This window comes from Hypanus sabinus, chromosome 6 (genome assembly GCF_030144855.1).
Source record: "Hypanus sabinus isolate sHypSab1 chromosome 6, sHypSab1.hap1, whole genome shotgun sequence".
In the NCBI taxonomy this organism is placed as follows: Eukaryota; Metazoa; Chordata; class Chondrichthyes; order Myliobatiformes; family Dasyatidae; genus Hypanus; species Hypanus sabinus.
Window position 1 is genome coordinate 148,494,212 of NC_082711.1, and position 21,944 is coordinate 148,516,155.

The 21,944-nt window shown below is 43.4% G+C and overlaps 1 protein-coding gene across 2 annotated transcripts in view; it reads left to right on the forward strand.

Annotated features, from left to right (window-relative positions):
• Positions 1–2,920: 2,920 nt before the first annotated feature.
• The window catches only part of caln1 (calneuron 1), a 444,094-nt gene continuing 425,070 nt past the window's right edge, over positions 2,921–21,944 (forward strand). For both annotated transcript variants that reach the window (XM_059971403.1, XM_059971404.1), the window contains exon 1: positions 2,921–3,038. In XM_059971403.1, the coding sequence (XP_059827386.1) occupies positions 2,921–3,038 (118 nt within the window). The remainder of the gene's footprint in view (positions 3,039–21,944) is intronic.

The following is a 21,944-nucleotide window of genomic DNA, read 5'->3' on the forward strand; positions in this document are numbered from 1 at the left end:
TATATACAACCCTGAGATTCATTTTCTTGTGAGTATACTCAACTAACCCATGATAGAATAATAACCAAAATAGAATTAATGACAGACCGCACCTACTTGGCTGTTCAACCAATGAGCAAAAGACAACAAACTGTGCAAACACACAGAGAATGCAAGGCAGGAGTGGCAGCCATATTTGTCGGTACCCATGTTGCTCTGTGACTCAATGGACTTCATTTTACATGTTGCTTCTTTTAAAAAATTCTTTGTAATTCTTCATGCCCAGACTGACCAGAGTAATTCCTCAGCCATAGTGAAATGATAAATTTCGTGAAGCCCGTGCGGACACTTAATGGTAAGTAGTCAGAACACGGTGTCAATCACTCACCAAGCCAAAACGCTCAAAACTTTCCTCTGCCTCATTCCTGGATCATTATCTCAATCAGAGGTTTAGTGTAATTCAGCATCGTGTATGATACAGGTATCATGAGTCCGAGGGTCTGTTCCTGCACTGGACTCTTCTTATTCTGTCATCTTCCTTTATCTAGTTTTTCTTTCTCCTCACGTTGCCATTTCCCCCCACGAATCCCATCTCCACGAAAACGCTAACTATCCACGGAGTTCCAGAGTCATAGACTACCGTCCCTCTCAGCCCCCGGGCTAGCCAATATTGTAAAAGTTTCCTCTCCTCTCTCCCCCTTCACATTTCAAAACAGCACTGGAGGCCGTGGTAGAACAGAGGAAAATTCTGGCCAATGTTTCTCACCCTCTGCATTCCACCTTGGCTGAACAGAGGAGCACTTTTAGAAATAGACTGAGACAACTGCACTCTCCAAAGAGGTCATTCTTACCCTCGGCCATTCGGCTCTATAAGGAGGCGACCTATAGCCGGGGAAGCGATGACCCCCCCACCTGTTACTGTTTGAGGTAACTTATTATTTTTTAATTCCTTCTTACTTCCTTCTAATATGTGTATATCTGTGTACTTGTTATGCTACTGCGGCACTGCAGTTTCCACTGGGATCAATAAAGTCTCTTTCTATCTGTCTATCTTTGCCCTCCTCTCCAGAATCAGTAACCTGGGCAGAAGATGAACGTCTCAGGAACAGGACGTGAGCCCATTACCTTCTGACTCAGGGTTCTAACACATTGTCAGTAAGGCACACTCCACCACATGTACACTGCTCACTGTACTACCAACACACACATGCTATGTTTTTTGTTAACACACACGGCCGCTAATACTCCATCAGTTTGGCTATGGCTGAGCCAGGACTGACAGCTGTTGTGATTTCAGGAAGAAGACATCAACGGGGAATTCCAGTGCTACTGCAGCAGGTGCTTGATGTGTGATACGGCGGGACGAGGTGACTTGGGTGGCAGCCAGGAGAGAGATACATTCAGTAATTTGAATGAATTTATTTTTTTTAGTTCTCCAGCACTTGGGGTTGTCCAGGAAAAGGAGATATTGTCTTTAATTCAGAATCCAAGCCTGGCAGAAGAGGAAATATTTCTTCACACAAAGGCTGGGAGGGGTGAATCTCTCACAAACAAACAACTGTAGACGTCAAATTAGTTACAACTTGGGTTCAATAGATTTTGCTAGTTGGAGCTAGTTACGAGTATAAAACGAGGGGAAGAGGACAGAGTTACAGGTCTTACTGATTGGCCATCCAGCTCAACGGGTTGAATGGCCTGTTCCTTCCCCGCTGTTGCTTCTATGGTGGAAAGAACGGACGGGAGATTCTGGTGTGACCACGCTTTGCTGCTTTTTAACCTGTTCTCCATTCTAATTGTGTTTATTTTCAGGATTAATTTGAACAGTTGATTCTGCTTCAGAGAGGGAGGGGAAAAAAAGATCTGGCACCATTTTAATGTTAACGGGACAAAAGCATTCTTGATGAACGTCCAGTTAGTGCTTAAGGAACTAGGGGAGATGTGCTCGGATTTCAACAGTACGCTGGTTTAATTGATGCCGCTGAAAACATGCGCAAAGCGCTCTCCACAAATATGACGGTGACAAGATAAAAGTCGCCCCTTCACAGATTCAACATTTATTAGTAGGCAGGCTGCAGCGCAAAACCTGGTCATCCAGCGAAGGAGCAAACGGATTTCGGTCCCAGACCTGCCCCGATGTTAGGCAGCGACGTGGGAGCCGGGGCAACTTTGGCTATGGCTGTGCGGGAAAAATCCAAGGCATCCGCTTGATAAATGGGAGTTTTAAGCGAATGGAACTCCTCCGCCGGCACTGGGTCCCGACTGGAAATGGGGAAGTGAAGCCAGTGGCGAGTTGGTCAATCCCTGACTCTGAGCTCCCACAACCCGCCGCCCAGGAGGGGGGTCGGCACCCGCCCCAACCGCTTGGACCCTCTCCATCTGGGGCGCTGGTCCTATTGCTTGCCGATTGCCCCCTCCTCGTCCAGCTCTCCCGAGAGAAAACCGCTCGATCCAGTGGAAGGTGAAAGGCGTCCTTCTCCGGATTACAAGTAAATCAGCGCCACACCAGGTAACCGGGACCGTCTCCAGTGTCTGACCCGCTCGCTGAGGAAGCTACTGTAGAGACAGCGGCTGAAATCTATCAGGGTTAATGGCCCTTATATTGTGCTACCCCCCCCCCCCCACACCCCATACCTACCTACCTTACCTCACCTCATTCTGCCTCCCTCCCTGTCTGGAGATGTGATTGCTCAATGAAAAAAAAAGCTCTGCTTCAAGTGCAGGTTCTCGTAACAAGTGAGACGTGGTCAGCTGCCCTTTACTGGAAACCCTCGCCTCCTTGCTGGTGCAGGAAGTTAGAGATGGTTCTCAACCGGTCTCCCCTTCCCTCCGCTTGGCTGAAAGATATTTTGCGTCCGACCGAACCAGAATGGGGCTGAAGCCACCCTGCGAGTTTCACGAGGGCTGACCATTGCATTTGATTTCTCTTGCAGAGGGGTGAAAAATGCCTTTCCACCCTGTCCATACCGGCCTCTTGTATAAAGGGAATTACCTGAGCGGATCGCTGTCCGACGGCAGCGAGAGCGAACAGTTGGCCAACATCTCGGAGGAGGAACTGGATGGTAGGAGCTTTTCCCGACCCCTTTACTGGGTTAATCGTTGCAACAAGCGTGCGGGTACTGGCAATGTTCTCCCTCTTTAGTGACACACCGTATTCACAGTTGGTAGGAACATGGTATGGGCTTGCGTGTAAGTCGCAAAAATGATATATTTGTTTTTGTGAGTGAATATGCAAGATGTGGAACTTTGCTGCAATAGACTGACCCGGTTGGACTGAATGGCCTTACCCACGCTTTGCTTTCAGTGTAATTCCGGTAGGAAAACGCAACAGGAAGCAGCAGGTCGACCTGTCAGTGCTGTTAACGGTCAACTTTTGATGCAAAGGGAATCATCAATTGCGTGAAAAAGATTTGCATCTCGAATTGCACCCACTGTGCGTTAAAATGCAATATCCCAGTGCATTTTGTTCTCAAGCGCAGAATAAGAAAGATGCAGCAAGTAACTTCGGTGCTGAAAATGAAATATTTTTTTTAAAAAAAATTTCGAACCAAATTCCGACTCGTTTATGTTGAACAATCTAAATTAAGAGATTAAACGTGCTTAATTTGTGAGTTTTATCGGCGGTGTCTTAGCAAAGTTGTTTCGGCAGGGAATCAAATGTTCGAGATGAACTTGGGCGATTTTAAACACAAGTGTTCTCCGGAGAAAGTATTCTCGGTTTTGCCCTTACTCATAAGTGAATTTCTTTAACATGACTGCCAATGTTATATAACTCGGTGACATGATCGTGGAGCTATGGACAGATTTACAGCGATTTCCCAAGGGTTAACTCAATATTCTGAGTGTGCTCGTCCCAGCAGACCTTTAACGTGTACAAAAAATCCGATGTAATAAGGTCAGTCTTAATTAAGATCAGGATAGGTAGTGCTCATTATTTTCGGCTTTAGGAATCCCTCTACTGATAAAGGGCAGATTATTAATTCATGAATAATACATTTATGATTTAGTCTTCATCGTTAATTTTGCTTTCTTTTTACAAGGAATCAAAGCTTCTAGTAATATATTCAATTTGTCACGAAAAATTGTTATTACATTTGAAGAACTACAGTTGGAATGTGGGTAATAAATTTTAAAAGGTCTCTTTCTACTCCAAGGATGCCAGGGCTGAATTGCACGTACAGTTTGTTCCATTTTAATTCAAAATGAAAGAAAAAAACATAGTTGTTACTTAATTCATCACCCAAACTCTGCATCTAACGAATGAATGCATTAAAAATGTTATTTCAATCTTCGCATGGAAAGCTGCAAGAAGAACCAAAAGAAAAATACAGGAGTAAACTAATTGGCTCCTGGAAATATTACAACCCTGATTCAAAGGGGAAGATCACAATCAAGTATAATATAACTGACATATTTGTGAAATTTGCTGTTCTGCACCAGCAGTACAGTGCGATACATAAAAACTATAACTTACAATAAGAAATATATATATGTATATAGCTTATAAATATATATTTCTAATTGCAAAAATAGTGAGGTAGTGTTCATGGGTGGGTTTACTGTCCATTCAGAAAGCTAATGGCAGAGGGGAAGAAGCTGTGCCTAAAGCACTGAGTGCGTGTATTTAGGCTCCTATACCACCTCCCGGACGGTAGCAATGAGAAGGGGGCACGACCTGGGTGATGGGGGCCCTTAATGATGGATGCTGCCTTTTAGTGGCCTCTCCTTTTAAGGCGTTCTCAATGCTGGGAGGCTGGTGCCCATGATGGAACTGGGTGAGTTTGCAGCAGTATGCAACTTTTTCCAGCCCAGTGCCGTGGCCTCTCCATACCAGACGGTGATGCAACCAGCTGGCATGCACTCCAGGCGGCATCTGTAGAAACTTGCTGGAGTCTGGTGGCATACCAAATCAACTCAAACTTTGGATGAAATATAGCTGCTAATGTACTTTCTTTGTAATAGCTTCAAAATGTTGGACCCATTTTTCTGGAGTGCCGTTCTTTAATCCCACAGATAAATGTAAATACCTTTAATAATCAGATTGAGCTAGCAATGGATAAAATGATGTGATGTCGATGTCTTTATCTCCTTTCAGATGTTATACATCTGCAGGAATGGATGATATGGTATTTCAAAGCTAATTATTCTGATAGTCGGAAAAGAAAATGATTTAAGAGCTATGATAGTTTATCAAGATGATTTAAATGATGTAACCAAGATTTAAAGCAGCAGCATCTAGAAAAGTACTCCTTTGCTTTTGGGAATGAGCTTAATGTAAATAAAAATTGCCAATGTTCTTGGGTTTAAAAACAAAAATAAAAGAATCCAGAGCCCAATAAAGTTGCAAAAGAATAAAAAAAAATGAAAGAAAACCAGCGGGATGGAGGGGGCAGATGTAGATGTTTGAGTTTTGGCAGGGTTTGTGTTGATGAGTTGAATATTCCACTATGCCTGTTAACTGCACAAGATACTGGCAGATTAGAGAGAGCACAGCTAAACTCAAAAGAAACCCTTATACCGTATGCAGTAATAAGACCATCAAAATTAGTATTAAAGGAAGCTATTTAGCCTTTCATGTCAGCGTGAATTCTTTGCTGTAACACTATCTGTGTGTCTTGCTGTACTTCAAATGACTGCCCACTTCCTTACAGCAAAGGTCTCTTCCTCAACTGTTTTTCAGAGTGAAGAAGTCTTTATGTGAGGACATTTCCCTTAATCTTACTCTCTATATCAGTGATCCCTGTACACCAAATTTAAGCGGAGGAAGTAAACTTCCACTCCGTCCATTTCCTCAGAATTTTTAAATAAATCTTTTTAAACCTCCTAGTCTCTTGTTCTCCAAAGAAAATAATCTCTCAGCTTCAGCACTTCCCTCCTAACTGCAGCTTCCTGTCCCTAGATTAATTTGTATTCTGCAGCTTTAGTGATTATTATAATGGAATGACTGAAATTGCAAAACATATCTGATACCTTTTTAATACCGTGCCTAGAAGCGTTGTCTCTGATAATGCAGCACATCTCCAGTGCTGCATTAGTGACTGTGTACAACAGTGAAGTTCTCAAGAGAGATTTGAATCTATAGAAGTTTGACTCTATTGGTGATATTGACAATCCATTTTTGAATGCTATCTGTGATAGGGTAGCACAGCGTAAGTATCACTGCTTATAAAGGAATTATTTTAATCAGGGAACTTATTTGAACAAAGAATTGTATGTAATAAATCAGGTTTACCTTAGTTTCTACATGCATTAGAATAACAATTACACCAAGTGTTATCATTAAAGATACAGGCAAAAAAATGCATAGAGGTAAAAAAAGCAAGATTATGCAAATTACATTCCAGAATCGTTGCCCAAATCTGTGTTTGAAAGATCAGCGATAAGGCATTAAAACTGTTATGCAGTTTGTCCTCCTTTTGATCGGAGGACTCTGGAAATAATGAAAAAGGCCTGAAGTTTCTTGGTTTGCAATTTTAATGAAAATATAATTTGCATGAGGCCAAAAGGGTTGAGTGTGGAAGATGTACTTGCTGTAGAGTTGAGAATAAACCAGGCGATACTCTGGCACAGCCTGTCTGCCAAGGAATAGTCACCTAACTCACTGCTTCTGTATGCCCAGGGGACCATGGTGGTTCCTACTATGAGTCTTGAGCAACCAAACTTCCTGCACTCCCATATCATTATTTCTCCTCACCCTCATTCTGCTCTGCTGCAATATAGTTATCAATTAGATATTTGGTCTGAAAACATCCCTGAACTGCTCACTCCACTCACTGCTATACTGTTAGAAATTCGTCCTTACAATTTATTGCAAATATGCCAGATCAGGTTTGAAGGAAATTATTAACATTGTTCATGTGTATCCATGCAAGCAGACAGGTAAATTGATTCATTCTTAATCGCCTTTAATAAGATAGCTTTCTTCTTCTTGTTCTTTACTTTTTCCATATATTTGGAGAGCCAGAAACTCCTGGAGCAACATTGAAAACCACAGAAGGAATCTAATCATTCTTCCTGTAACAGCGTGGGTTTCTCCTGGAAGCTGTGATTTCCTCCCACATCCAAAATAAGTGGGGCTGTCAGGTTAAATGGGCAATCTAAATTGTCCCTTGTGTGTAGATGAGTGATAGCATCCGTGAGAAGTTGATGGAAAAATGAAGAGAACAAGAAAGTAATTAGTCTAGTTGGAGATGCTTGATGGCCATATGGAGTAAATGGGCTAAAGTGTCTACTTACATGCTATACAGTTTTCCAACAATAATTCATTTGCAAGCATAATACTTATTTTATAATTGTTGTTAAAAGAGCTAAAAGCAATGTAATTGGGGAGGGGGAGAGAATATTACGTGCGCAAGTAATGGGTAGTATCTGAAAGAAATGTAAGATAGGGAATAGTTCGTATCCCTTTCTGTGCTGAGATACCTGTTGTACACTTCTAACGTTATTCCAGATTTTCACAAGGGTTTTTGTGAATACATTGGAGGACAGAATTTAATTCTTTCAAAGAATGTGGGTGTCTCTGGGAAGGCCAATATTTGGTACTTATGTCTAATGATCCTTGAATTGAGTTGAAAGTTACATAGTTAGTCTTATGGTTTTTATATTCTGTGTTGTCACCCATTCTTTCTTGTTGTTTTATTGTGCGGGGAGGGTGGGTTTGAGGGGGGTGGTCAATGTTCCTGTTGCATTTTTGTTAGTTTTTTTTGTGCAAGGGAGGGGAATTTGGGGGATGATCTTGTTGCGTTTTGTGCTGGAGTTGGGGGAGGGGTTTGGGGGTGGGGTTGTTGATCACATTAGTGAACTTAAAGTTTCAACACAATCACACATCTAAACAACGCAAAAAATCCAGTAGAAACAAATGGTGAGCATTTCCTCAACGCAGAGTCAATATTATTTAACTGCTTTTATGTAAAGTGAAGCACAAGAGGATTATTTATCAACATTTAGTGATGAGCCATATTATGAAAGATGAGCAAATTCTTGATCAAACTGCTGATTTTTAAGGAATTTCTCTGAGGAAATAGATGAGGTAGAGGTGAGGGGAGATTAACACGGGGAGTTTAAAGGCTCAGAAGAGAGATGACTACTGAGTATAAGAGAATAATGTTTGACTGATTTGATAGTTAAATGTACATAGGGGTGAGGTATTGAGGATTCCAGGTAATGAATATCATGGACTAGACTCCTGGGTCTGTGTTCAATTAATAAGGGACGCTGTGGTGATTTTTCCCCCTATTTCTCTGGGGTTAGAAAGGATACATTTAAACTGCTCTTCTGACTTTCAATTTCCACACTGGAATACACATGGTGGCAGCTGAAGAATAGGTTAAGCCTGGTGATATTGACAATCCATTTCTGAATTGCCACCTGGGCAAAGTACTGGAGGGCTGCAGATGATCATGGAATTTAATCCTCACATGAATCACTGCCTTGGGTAAAATAGGAAACGCAAGGGAAGGAATCAGAGGGAAATTGAAAATAACCTTTCTATCTTTGTTATGGACATAATTCACTTTGTTTAAAGAATGAGCACTAGTAACATGTAATCAGATTTATGACGCGATTCCGAGCTGTTCAATTGCCCTGTAATATTCCTCAGAAAAAAAATGGTGTGAAGAAGCTTGGCATAAACCGTGAATAGTGAGATAACATGAAAGCAGTCTTTAGTATTGATTCATGTTTATCAGATGAACTCCATCAGCTTCCAGTGCTAAATCTAATAAGCATAACAGAAATACAGACTAATTAAGCATCCTTATTAATATGTAATAAGTGAGCCTTTGATTTCTCATCTCTTAAAATGCTGACAATAAGTTCAGATGTGCTTTTCCTGTGAATACAACACAATGTCTTTTTCACATTAATAACCTCATAAACATGAGGCATTCACCTATCAGTAATTACTGATCTCTCTTGTTATTAGATAACTGAAAGGGAGGTGTAGATATTGAACATCATGATTAATTTATGCATATTGTGATTTGTGGTCCACTTCAAAACATGTTTTTTTCTTTTCTCTGTTATTTATTTCTAATCTAAGAATGTATGCAAAATATTCCACCAACAGAATACCTGGTGCCTATATATCTAGGAAGTCATTTGTTAATTATGATCAGAACAGCAGGATGTAATTTATGGAAGTTTATTATTTAATGCAAACCCTTGTGTCAGCATTTAGGATTTAGCAATACTTATATACAATTAACTCTAATGCAATGTTAAAGCTTCTTAAGTAATTATTTTAGTCAATTAAATAAAAACTTTATCATCCAGTTTTCCATATCCAAATTTCATAATGCAGTTTTGGAAGTATGTTCTTGGAACGGATTACTGCAGATACTTATTAAAAGCTGGAAAATACTCAACAGGTCAGGTAGCATCTGTGGAGAGAGAAGAAGTGTTAATGTCACTGATCTGAAATATTAACTTTGTTTCTCTCTCCCCACAGATGTTGCCTGAACTGCTGAATTTTTTGAACACTTCTTATTTTTAGTTTGGAAATGTTTGAAAAATTTTAATGTTTTATATGTGTAAATGAATGTTGGAGCAAACTTTGCATGTTCCGAAGTTTCTCCAGTACTGACAAAGGACGGAATCAAATTCAGTTTCCATTTTTGATACAGGGCATAGCAGAACATAGACAAAAAAATACTGAGGAATCTGGAATTCTGAAATTAGAACAGAAAATAGTAGGGACTTGGGATGATTAGAGATAGAAGTAGAGATGTGCATTTCCACCACTTGAGTATTCAGCAATATTGAGTACTCCAATATTCAGCAAGTTCGTGGCTGACCTTTACCTCAACACCCTCTTCTTACCCAATCTCTACAGTTCAGGGTTCCACTGATATCCAGAAACATATCAATCTCAGCTCTGAGTGTCGTCAATAACTGAGCTCACACAATTCTCTAAGGTAGAGAATTTCAAAGGTTTGTCATCCTCTGAAAGGGAAAAAAAAAATCAGTTTTAAATGGGCAGCTTCTCGTTCTGAGAGTTTGACTGTCTTGTATTTCTCAGCCCTGGTGAAGACCCTTGCGACATTCACTCTGTCAAAACCTCTGTTTTGAATGTCACACCTCATTCTTCTAAACTCAAGGCCTAATTTACTCAATATTTCCTCAAATGACAGTCTTACACCATTCCAGGAACTAGTTTGGCGATTCTTCACTGCACCTCCTCTAAACCAGGTACCTTTCCGTTTGCTTCCTGCAGCTGTATATTAGCAATCAGTTATGTCTCTGAAGGAACGCTCTGGTCCCTTTGAAAGCCTTGCACTCAGCACGTCAGACAACTTCTGCTTGAAGAGAAACTGACAAAGTCTTGAGTCAATGATCTTCTACCAGATTTGGCAGAAGCTGAAAATGCTAAGGATTTGAAGTACATTCAGAAACAGGGAAAGGAGGAAATGAGGTATATGAAGGGTAAAAGTGATTGGTGCATGATAGGAGAGAATAAATGACAATACAGGTGATGATGATGATAGCAGGACAGATGAAGAAACCAAGGATGGATGAAGAGGAGTCTTAACAAAGAACAGAGATACTATTCAACACAGGAACCACTATTTACTTTTTGTAATATTGGGGTAAGTGGAACAGAAGAAATATACAGCTCTGTTTAGTTATTTCTTGAAAATGTTATCAGTGGCATCAGGTGGGGGATGCAACTAACATCTGTATATTCTACTTCAAGCCATTTGCTTCCTATGAATGTTCTATTGCCCTGAAGTATTTCCTGTCATTGTAGTTTATCTTGTAGTTGCAACAAGTAACTTACTTCTGCTGATAGGAGCAGAGTTTACTGATCACCCTTGTTCCTGTGTCTAAATAGAAAACACTTGACTCACTAGTGTTCTTAAAATTCACTTATGTTCCTAATATACAATTGTGGCTTTGGTGATCATAAGATATAGGAGCTGAAGTAGGCCATTCAGCCCATTGAGTCTGCTCCACTGTACAGTCATGGGCGGATCCAATTCTTCCAGTCATCCCCACTCCCCTAACTTCACCCCATACCCTTTGATGCCTGGCTAATCAAGAACCTATCTATCTCTGTCTTAAAGACACCCAATGATTTGGCCTCCACAACCGCTTGTAGTAACATATTCCACAGATTTACAACCCTCTGACTAAAGTAATTTCTCCACATCTCTGTTCTAAATGGATGTCCTTCAATCCTGAAGTCGTGCCCTCTTGTCCTAGGATCCTCTATGTGGGAAATAACCCCCATATCTAATCTGTTCAGGACTCTTAACATTCGGAATGTTCCAATGACATCCCCCCTCATTCTCCTGAACTCCAGGGAATACAGCCCAACAGACAGACAGACAAACATACTTTATTGATCCCGAGGGAAATTGGGGTTTGTTACAGTTGCACCAAACAAGAATAGTGTAGAAATATAGCAATATAAAACCATAAATAATTAAATAATAATAAGTGAAATATTCCAAGTGGAAATAAGTCCAGGACCAGCCTATTGGCTCTCCGAGGGAGGAGTTGTAAAGTTTGATGGCTACAGGCAGGAATGACTTCATAACACTCAGTCCTCATACCATATGACATTCCTCATGTTGTAACTCTTCCATTCCTGGAATCATTCTCATGAATCTTCTGAGTCCACTCCAATGTCAGTATATCCTTTCTAAAATAAGGAGCCCAAAACTGCACACAATACTCCCAAGTGTGGTCTCACGAGTGCCTTATAGAGCCTCAACCTCACATTCCTGCTGTTATACTCTATTCCTCTAGAAATGAATGCCAACATTGCATTTTCCTTCTTCACAACCAACTCAACCTGGAGGTTAACCTTTAGGGTATCTGGCACAAGGACTCCCAAGTCCCTTTGCATCTCTGCATTTTGAATTCTCTCACCATCTAAATAATAGTCTGTCCATTTATTTCTTCCACCAAAGTGCATGACCATACACTTTCCAACATTGTATTTCATTTGCCACTTCGTTGCTCATTCCCCTAAACTATCTAAGTCTCTCTGCAGGCTCTCTGTTTCCTCAATACTACCAGCTCCTCCACATATCATCGGCAAATTACCCACAAATCCATTAATACCCTGGTCCAAATCATTGACATACATTGTAAAAAGCAGTGGTCCCAACACCAATCCTGGTGGAACTCCACTGGTAACCAGCAGCCAGCAGATTAGGATCCTTTTACTCCCACTTTCTTGTTTTTCTGCCGATCAGTCAATGCTCCATCCATGCTAGTAACTTCCCTGTAATTCCATGGACTCTTATCTTGCTAAGCAGCCTCATGTGTGGCACCTTGTCAAAGGCCATCTGAAAATCCAAGTCCAGCACGCCTACTGCATCTCCTTTGTCTACCCTCCTTGTAATTTCCTTAAAGAATTACAGTAGGTTTGTCAGGGAGGATTTTCTTTTCAGGAAACCATGCTGGCTTTGGTCTATCTTGTCATGTGCCTCCAACTACTCCATCATCTTATCCATAACAATCAATTCCAACAACTTCCTAACCACTGATGTCAGGCTAACAGGTCTATAGTTTCCTTTCTGCTACTTCCCACCCTTCTTAAATAGCGGAGTAACATCTGCAGTTTTCCTGTCATCCGGTAGAATGCCAGTATCTACTGATTCTTGAAAGATTATTGTTAATGCCTCCGCAATTTCTCCAGCTACTTCCTTCAGAACCCGAGGGTGCATTCCATCAGGTCCAGGAGACTTATTCACCCCCAGACCCTTCCTGAGCACTTTCTCAGTTGTAATTTTCACTGCACATACTTCACTTCCCTGACACTCTTGAATGTCCGGTATACTGCAGATGTTTTCCACTGTGAAGACTGATGCAAAATACGCATTCAGTTTCTCTGCCTTCTTTGCTTCTCTCGTTACAATATCAACAGCATCATTTTCTATTAGTCCTATATCTACCCTCAACTCTCTTTTACCCTTTATATACTTAAGAAAAGCTTTTAGTATCTTCTTTGATATTAGTCACCAGCTTTCTTTCATAATTTATCTTTTCCTTCCTAATGACCATCTTAGTTTCCTTCTGCAGGTTTTTAAAAGCTTCCCAATCCTCTATCTGCCCACTAGTTCTGGCTTCCTTGTATGCCCTCTCTTTTGCTTTTACTTTGGCTCTGACTTCACTTATCAGTCACGGTTGTGTCCCTCTTCCATTTGAAAACTACTTCTTATTTGGAATATCTCTCTCTTGCACTTCCCTCATTTTTTGCAGAAACTCCAGCCATTGCTGCTCTGCTATTCTTCCTGCAAATGTCCCTTTCCAGTCAACTTCAGCCAGTTCCCCTCTTATGCCATTGTAATTTCCTTTATTCTACTGAAATACTGACACATTGGAGTTTATTTTTTCCCTCTCAAATTTCAATGTGAACTCAATCATATTCTGATCACTGTTCCCTAAGGGTTCCTTAACCTTAAGCTCCCTTATCGCCTCTGGATTATTGCATAACACCCAATCCAGCACAGCCCATCCCCTAGTGGGCTCAACGACAAGTTGTTCTAATAAGCCATCTTGTAGATATTCTACAAATTCTCTCTTTTGAGGTCCAGTACTGACCTGGTTTTCCCAATCCACTTTCATGTTAAAATCCCCAGTGCTTTTCATGTCATTGCCTTTTTGACACACCTTTTCTATCTCCTACTATAATTTGTAATCCACATCTTGGCTGCTATTTGGAGACCTGTATACAACTGTCATTAGGGTCCTTTTACACTTGTCATTTCTTAACTCAACCCATAGAGACTCTACATCTTCTAATCCAATGTCATCTCTTTCTACTGATTTAATATTATTTCTTATACAGAGCCATGCCACCCTCTCTGCCTACTATCCTATCTTTCTGATACATCGTATGTCCTTGGATGTTCAATTCCCAATGGCAGCCATCCTTTAGCCAAGTTTCAGAGATGGCCACAATGTCATATTTGCCAATCTGTAGCTGAATTTCAAGATCGTCCATTTTATTCCTTATGCTGTGTGCATTGAAATATAACACTTTCAGTCTGGTATTTGTTGCTTTCCGACCTAACTGCTTCACACCTCTGTTGCCCTGTAACTCATGCCACTGGCAGTGATTAAGCCTCATCTCCTGCCTGGTCTTTCTATAATTTCTGTTGCATGCTATCTTTGCTTTATTTCTGTTTTCCCCTTTCTCAACCCTATCACTACGGTTCCCATCCCCCTGCTAAATCAGTTTTCTCACAGCTCTATTAAATGTGCAGGCTAGGATATTGGACCTCTTTGGGTTCAGGTGTAACCCACCCTATTTGTACAGGTCGTACCTCCCCCGGAAGAGGCACCAATGATCCAGTAATCTGGAGCATTGCCCCCTACACCAGTATCTCAGCCACACATTAATATGCTTGATCATAATATTCTTGCACTCACTAGCACGTGGCACAGGCAGCAACCTGAGATTACTATCGTAGAGGTCCTGCTTTTCAGCTAACTACCTAACTCCCTGAATTCTCTCTTCAGGACCTTCTTCCTTTTTCTACCTATGTCATTGGTATCAATGTGTACCAAGACTTCTGGCTGTTCACCACTCACCTTCAGAATACTCTGCAACTGATCAGAGACATCTTGCACCCTGGCACCTGGGAGGCAATACGCCATGCTGGTATCTCTATCAGGCTGACAGAACCTCCTGTCTGTTCCCCTCACTATGGAATCCCCTGTGACTACCACATTCCACTTTTTCCGCTTTCCCTACTGCACCACAGAACCGGGCTCAGTGCCAGAGACCCGATCGCCATGGTGATCCTCGGTTAGGTCATCCTCCACAACCACATCCAATTCCTCAATATCCGTGCAAAAACCTGATCTTCCTTGACAACTCTTAACTGTAGAGGGGGTGTAAAGAATAATCTGCCAGGACAATACTAAAGGTTGGACCTGTTTAGGGTAGAGAAGATGACTTATAGAGATCTTTATTATTATGGAAGAATTATTACTGGGAGAATAGTTAGACCATTTACACTTATGGTGGAGAGCAGAACCCCAGAGGATTATCAACACAAAAGATGGACTTTGGTGGGGTGGGGGGAGGTATCTTTACTCAGAGACTGATGAGAGTGGAAATATGGCAAGTTGTTGAGGTGAGCAGGTTAGATACTTACAGAAAGAAGTTGGGTGTGCAAATGAGGGGAAATGGAAAAGTGAGTTACCATGGGTGAGTTGCTTCGGACCAATAGGTTTAGATTCAAGTGAAGCACGTATGCCTAGGCCCAATATTTTTTTTCTGTACAAAGTTGATGCTTGTCATCTAAGCATTTCTTCAATAGTCACCCAGTACTAAATTGCACAGTATTTTACATTTTATGCTTTTCAAATACAATTGCATCAAGCTTTGTTTAAAATATATCTAAACAATCTTCTGACCCATGGGCTTGCTCTTGAGTGTAAGAGACCTCTTCAGCGCTACAGCACAAACACCTTTTAAGTTCTTGTTGATCACCACCATTGTAAATAATTGCCTTAATTCTTCTAACCTGAGTCTGGTGTTTTTTTCGGTGGGATAGAGTGTCAGTTAGCTTTCCGACTGATTGCTCCTTTGCTTTGACTCATCTTTCTTCCTTGCTGCTTCAGAGATTCACAATGTATCCTTTAACCAGAGCAGTCTGCAAATGACTGCTTGTGATAGACCTGATAATTTTCCAACTTTTATGCAAGCTGAAAGGAGGCTATGCATGGTTTCTGTCTAGCCGCTCTAGTAAATTGAATATTGTTTGTCTTTGAGCAATTCACTAAGTCTACTTGTTTATTAGCTAGCACCATATTCCTTGTAAACATGTCAGTGTGCTTGTTGGTGGATTGCAGTCTGTCTTCAATATCAGATGGCCTCGCCTGCAAGTATGCACCCCTGCTCTATTTTCAGTTGATTGCTTTTGAAGTCAAGCTATGTTTCATTTCCCCTCATTTGTAGATTGAGTTAGGTTATGCAATGCAGTTCGCTACTTTCCTCAGAACCACCGCCAAGTCTAATGATTTTTGTTGAGCCCTTGCTGTGAGCAGGTGTTGGGTCCTTGAAGGTTGATCAGAACGGAGTTTTTCTGTTTTCTCTTGCATTCTGCAGGGGGTATCAGTTAGTAGTGTCTACCTCAGGGTCAACCATTTGCTCTCTTTGGATTTCATTATTCAACAAAAACAATGTAACTGATCTCATTAGTCAGCTGTTCTGTTTTTAGCAATGTGGTGAACTATATATACCTGTCTGGACATGCCCCTCTGCTGACTGCTCCTGTGGCTCCTCTCATAGACCCCTGTATAAAGGCGATTGGAGGCACTGCTCCTCCCTCAGTCTCCAGGATGTTGTGTGGTGGTCTCTTGCAGCTAATAAAAGCCTATCGTTCGCCTCCCATCTCCAAGAGTTATTGATGGTGCATCAATTCTATTAGCTGCAATTTTAAAACATGGAGAGCATTTTACGACCGGACGAATTGGACATTGATCCTCAATCTCCCAAAGCAGCCATTACCTTTGAACTCTGGCTTGCATGCTTCCAATCGTACCTGGAAGATATTCACGTGACTGAGCCTGCTATCATGCACAGATTTCTCCTCTCCAGAGTCAGTCCGCGGGTATACTCCCCAATCAGGGACCTGCCGACCTACCAAGGGACACTGGACGCCCTCAAGAGACAGTACCTGTGGCTGGTGAACACTGTCTATGCAAGAAATCGCTTAGTGATGCAGCGGCAGCGGGCCAGAGAGTCGAGCGCTGAATTTGTCCGAGCCCTACAGACTCTCGTGCGGGCCTGTGACTGCAGGGGGCTGACGGCAGAACAGCATGCAGAGCTCCTGATACGAGAGACCTTCGAATACGGGGATCAGGTCAGTGTACGTGCGCCAGCGGCTGCTGGAAAACGCCGATCTTACCTTACAGTCGGCGATTGAGCTGGCCGACATGCTGGAGGCTGCTCTGCACAACGCTGATGCTGTCCAGCCGCGCGATCTCCCGCCAATCCCATGGACGCTGCAGACCCCGCCACCCGCCGGCGAATCGACCACAGCTGCTGCCACTCGCAAGGCCGTGAACTCCCCACAACCCTCCAGCGAATCGACCACGGCTGCTGCCAGTTGCAAGTCCGTGCAGTGTTACTTCTGCAGACTTGAAAAGCACCCCCAAAAATGCTGCCCGGCCCAAGAAGCTACCTGCTCCAGCTGCGGAAAGAAGGGCCACTTCGCCAAGGCCTGTAAGTCTAAACCACGAGCGGGGTTGAGCAGTGCCGTGTGCGAGGCATGGGGGCGGCCATCTTGGTCGTCATCATCTTTCCTGCCCGCCTTGTGCGAGGCATGGGGACGGCCAGCTTTGTTGGCGCCACCTCGCCCCGCCTCCGACCCACGGGTGCTTACCGGGCATCAAGACAGCGATTCAACTCTGGCCTCCGTAACCCTCGACCAAAGCGCTCCACACCAGCTTGCAAGGTCAATGATAGACATCCTGGTGGAGAAGCACAGGACTAGCTGCCTGTTTGACATGGGCAGCACTGAGAGTTTTATTCACCCGGACACGGTGCAACGCTGCGGACTCGTGACACGGCCGGTAAGCCAGAGGGTCACCATGGCTTCTGGATCGCATTCCACAGACATCCGGGGGGGGGGGGGGGGCGGTTGTGTAGCGACATTGGTGGTGCAGGGCACAGAATATCGGGACTTTGCGTTACTGGTCATGCCTCAACTGTGTGCCCCTGTGCTATTGGGGCTCGACTTCCAGAGCCACCTGAAAATTGTGACAATGGCGTATGACGGGCCCCTCCCACCAATCACTGTCAGAAATCCTCGGTTTTGTGGGGCTTTGTCATATACCCCGCTACTGACCACACACACACACACTGACCTGCACATCCCACCCAGCACCATGCCAACAGCCACGCTACTGACACCACTTGCAGCCTCTCCACCCTCAAGATCCCTCCCCCACCGCTGTTCGCCAACCTGACCCCCGACTGTAAACCTGTGGCAACTAAAAGCAGGAGGTACAGTGCGGAGGACAGGGCCTTCATTAAGTCGGAGGTGCAGTGGCTGCTCAGGGAGGGGATAATTGAGCCAAGCACAAGTCCTTGGAGGGCCCAGCTGGTCGTTGTTCAGACAGGGCAGAAAAATAGGATGGTCATGGATAGCCAGACCATCAATAGGTTCACGCAGCTTGACGCATACCCCCTACTCCGCATCACGGATATGGTCAATCAGATAGCTCAGTACAAGGTGTACTCGACTATAGACCTGAAATCTGCTTACCATCAGCATCCATCCATCCGGAAGACCGTCCCTACACCGCCTTCGAGGCGGGCGGCAGGCTCTATCACTTACTGCGTGTCCCCTTCAGTGTCACGAATGGTGTCTCTGTCTTCCAGAGGGAAATGGACCAGATGGTGGACCAGTGCCAACTGAAGACCATGTTCCCATATCTGGATAACATCACCATCTGCGGTCACGACTGTTAGGATCACAACACTAACCTCCAACAATTTTTCCAAGCGGCCAAAGCTCTTAACCTTACCTATAACAGGGGCAAGTGTGTGTTTGGAACCACCCGACTTGCTATTCTTGGGTATGTCGTGGAGAATGGGGTCACTGGCCCTGACCCCGACTGTATGCGCCCCCTGTTGAAACTCTCTCTTCCCACCTCCCTCAGAGCCCTCAGATGGTGCCTGGGCTTCTTTTCCTATTATGTCCAATGGGTCCCTACGCAGACAAGGCCCACCCCCTGGTCAAGTCCACCACATTTCCCCTCTCTGCCGAGTCCCGCACGGCCTTCAGCCACATTAAAGGGGACATTGTCAAAGCAACGATGCATGTGGTGGATGAGAGTTCCCTTCCAAGTAGAGAGTGACGCCTCCAACTTCGCGCTGGCTGCTGCCCTCAATTAGGCAGGCAGGCCAGTAGCATTCTTTCCTCGTACCCTTCAAGGCCCTGAAATTCGGCACTCCGCAGTGGAGAAAGAAGTCCAGGTCATAGTGGAAGCTATTAGGCACTGGAGGCACTATCTCACCAGCAAAAGGTTCACCTTGCTGACCGACCAGCGCTCAGTTGCGTTCATGTTCAGCAACCAACAGTGGGGCAAAATCAAAAATGATAAAATTTTGTGGTGGAGAATGGAACTCTCCACCTACTACTATGATATCCTGTACCAGCCTGAGAGGCTCAATGAGCCCCCGATCCCCTATCCCGGGGAGCATGTGCCAGCACACAGCTCGACCGGCTATACGCCCTCCATGCAGATCTTTGCCACCCGGGAGTCACCCGATTTTACCATTTCGTGAAAGCCCGGAACCTGCCTTACTCCCTTGAGATCATCAGGACGATGACCAGGGACTGCCAAGTCTGCACTGAGTGCAAACTGCACTTCTACCGTCCTGAAAAGGCACAGCTTATCAAGGCCACTCACCCCTTTGGGCGACTGAGTGTCGACTTTAAGGGCCCCCTTCCCTCCACCAACCGCAATGTCTACTTTCTCAACATAATCGACAAATACCTGCAGTTCCCCTTTGCCATCCCCTGCCCCGATACCACTGCCACGTCCGTCATAAAAGCCCTGCGCCAGCTCTTCACTCTGTTCGGATATCCCTGCTATATCCACAGTGATAGAGGGTCCTCCTTTATGAGTGACGAGCTGCACCAGTACCTGCTGGCTAGGGGCATTGCTACTAGTAGGACCACGAGCTATAATCCCCGGGGAAATGGACAGGTGGAGAGGGAGAATGCCACTGTGTGGAAGGCCACACTCTTAGCCCTTGAGTCAAAGGGATTGCCTGTCTCTCGCTGGCAGGAGGTCCTCCCTGAGGCGCTCCACTCCATCCTCTTCCTGTTATGCACGTCCACCAATGCCATCCCTAATGAGCAACTCTTCTTTTCCCAGGAAGTCTGCCACCGGGACCACACTACCGGCTTGGCTGAAGTCCCCAGGGCCAGTGCTGCTCCGGAAACATGCAAGGAGCAATAAATACTCCCTGATGGTCGAGAGGGTTCACCTACTTAATGTGAACCCCCAGTATGCCTACGTGATCTTACCTGATGGGCAGGAGGGCACGGTCTCCGTCCGCGACCTGGAGCCCGCAGGAGCACCAGGCCCCTACCCCGAACACTCCATGGTTACTGTCTTGAGAAACTGAGGGGTATAAACAGTGGTATCCATGGGAATCATTCTGAAGTTATACCCCAGTATACATAAGTGAGCTGGACTTGTCTTACAGGGTCTACGTCAAAACGTTCTGATGATACAAATCAGAAGATTGGGCAGATAATTTTTCCAAAAAAAAGAGGTAAACTGTTTGCTAATATTTAATGGAAAGAAAAAGACACATAGAAGGAAATTATGAATTCAAACATTCATATCTTTTACAAAGTATGATTACATATTAATAGCATTGTTTTATAAACTTTTTTACAGAAAAAAGTGTAATAATAAAGTATTCAGTGGTATGTCTTGTTTTGTTAATCACTAGTAAGTTTTTTGCTTGCCTTCTGCAACACCATCTTAAACCAGCAGCTTTGAGCCTCGTGTCTGTGGGCTCTGCGACATTTGTTCCACTATGCGCTGAACTGCGCTTGAGGCTGTGGCCTGCTGTGGCTGCTCCAGGCTTCTCATCTGACAACTCACTTTAATTCTAAATGTCACTTGCTTACTTTTGATTGCACAATTTGTTTTCTCTCTGTCTCTCTTTCTTGCTCTCTCTCTCACACACACACACACACACACACACACACACACACACACACACACACACACACACACACACACACACACACACACACACACACACACACACAGTGTTTGTCGTTTTTTTTGTAAGTTAATTTAAGTTCATTTATGTTTCTTTGTTTTTGTGGCTGGCAGTAAGGAGACGAATCTCAAGCATGTCTATTATATATAGTACTTTGAACTTTAAACTTAATTCCAGATCCTAGATTTTTAAGATTAGGGTGTTGAATATAGTAGAAAAGAGATCAGATTATAGTTGAAATACTGTTTGATCATTTTGCATTACTGGGATATGGGGGCCACGGCTAGAGCACAGTAGAGATTAATTTAGACAATACTGGATATTGAAGGCTTTTGTTATTCACAGTGACAGAAAAATGTTTTTTTATTCATTAAAGGAGATCAATAGACTTCTAAAAATCTATGTAGAAGAAGCTCAAAATGATGAGAGGGCAGTTTGGGAGTTTAATTTACACATACGGTGGTTGGGATACTTGTCTTCTTGAAGCAGTGAGTGAAAGCAAAATTTATTTAAAAAAAAACTAAATAAAACAAGTATTAAATGAGATGGGAAATAAGGAGGAGAATAAATTTGACAGGAACATAATCTGACCGTATTGACGTGAATGGCTGACTCCATTGTTATTAAACTCCAGAAGACCCAATATTAACTCAAGGTGCACTTGAGGCATGGAGAGGGAGGGAAAGTCCCATGAATACTCATCACAAAGCCTGGGCTCTTTCCATTCCTGGGTGACATTTATATTTTACTCTCTACCCAAACCAGAGGGAATGATACAAGGCTTGGTGGTGAGAGAGTGGTGAATTCGATGGCAAGCCAGTAACATTCTAATTCCAAGACAGTGTTCAAGACAATCATTCGCACCATTTGTTCGACCACCTGCAGTCAGCAACATCTTCCTGTAACTGGTGGCAACATTGTCCCCAACAAGTTCAGCTCCACCACTACTGAACTCACTTGTGGGGTAGATCTGCAGAACATGGTGTTATTAATCCAGCAGTACCTTTCAATCATAAAAAAGAAGGAAAGGATGAATGATTACACCTTTCTTTGGGCCCAGAGAGGCTGCTGCTACTAAGGGTGCCGCCATCTTTCTGGTACATCTGATTAATGGTGATTTTTGCAGGAAGGTTTGGCGCTGTCAAAGGATTATGACTCCAGGAATAAATAAACATTATAGCACTGGTAACATGCATAGTTAGGACAATCTGAGATAAGCTGACTCTCCCCTTTTCCACCCCATGGT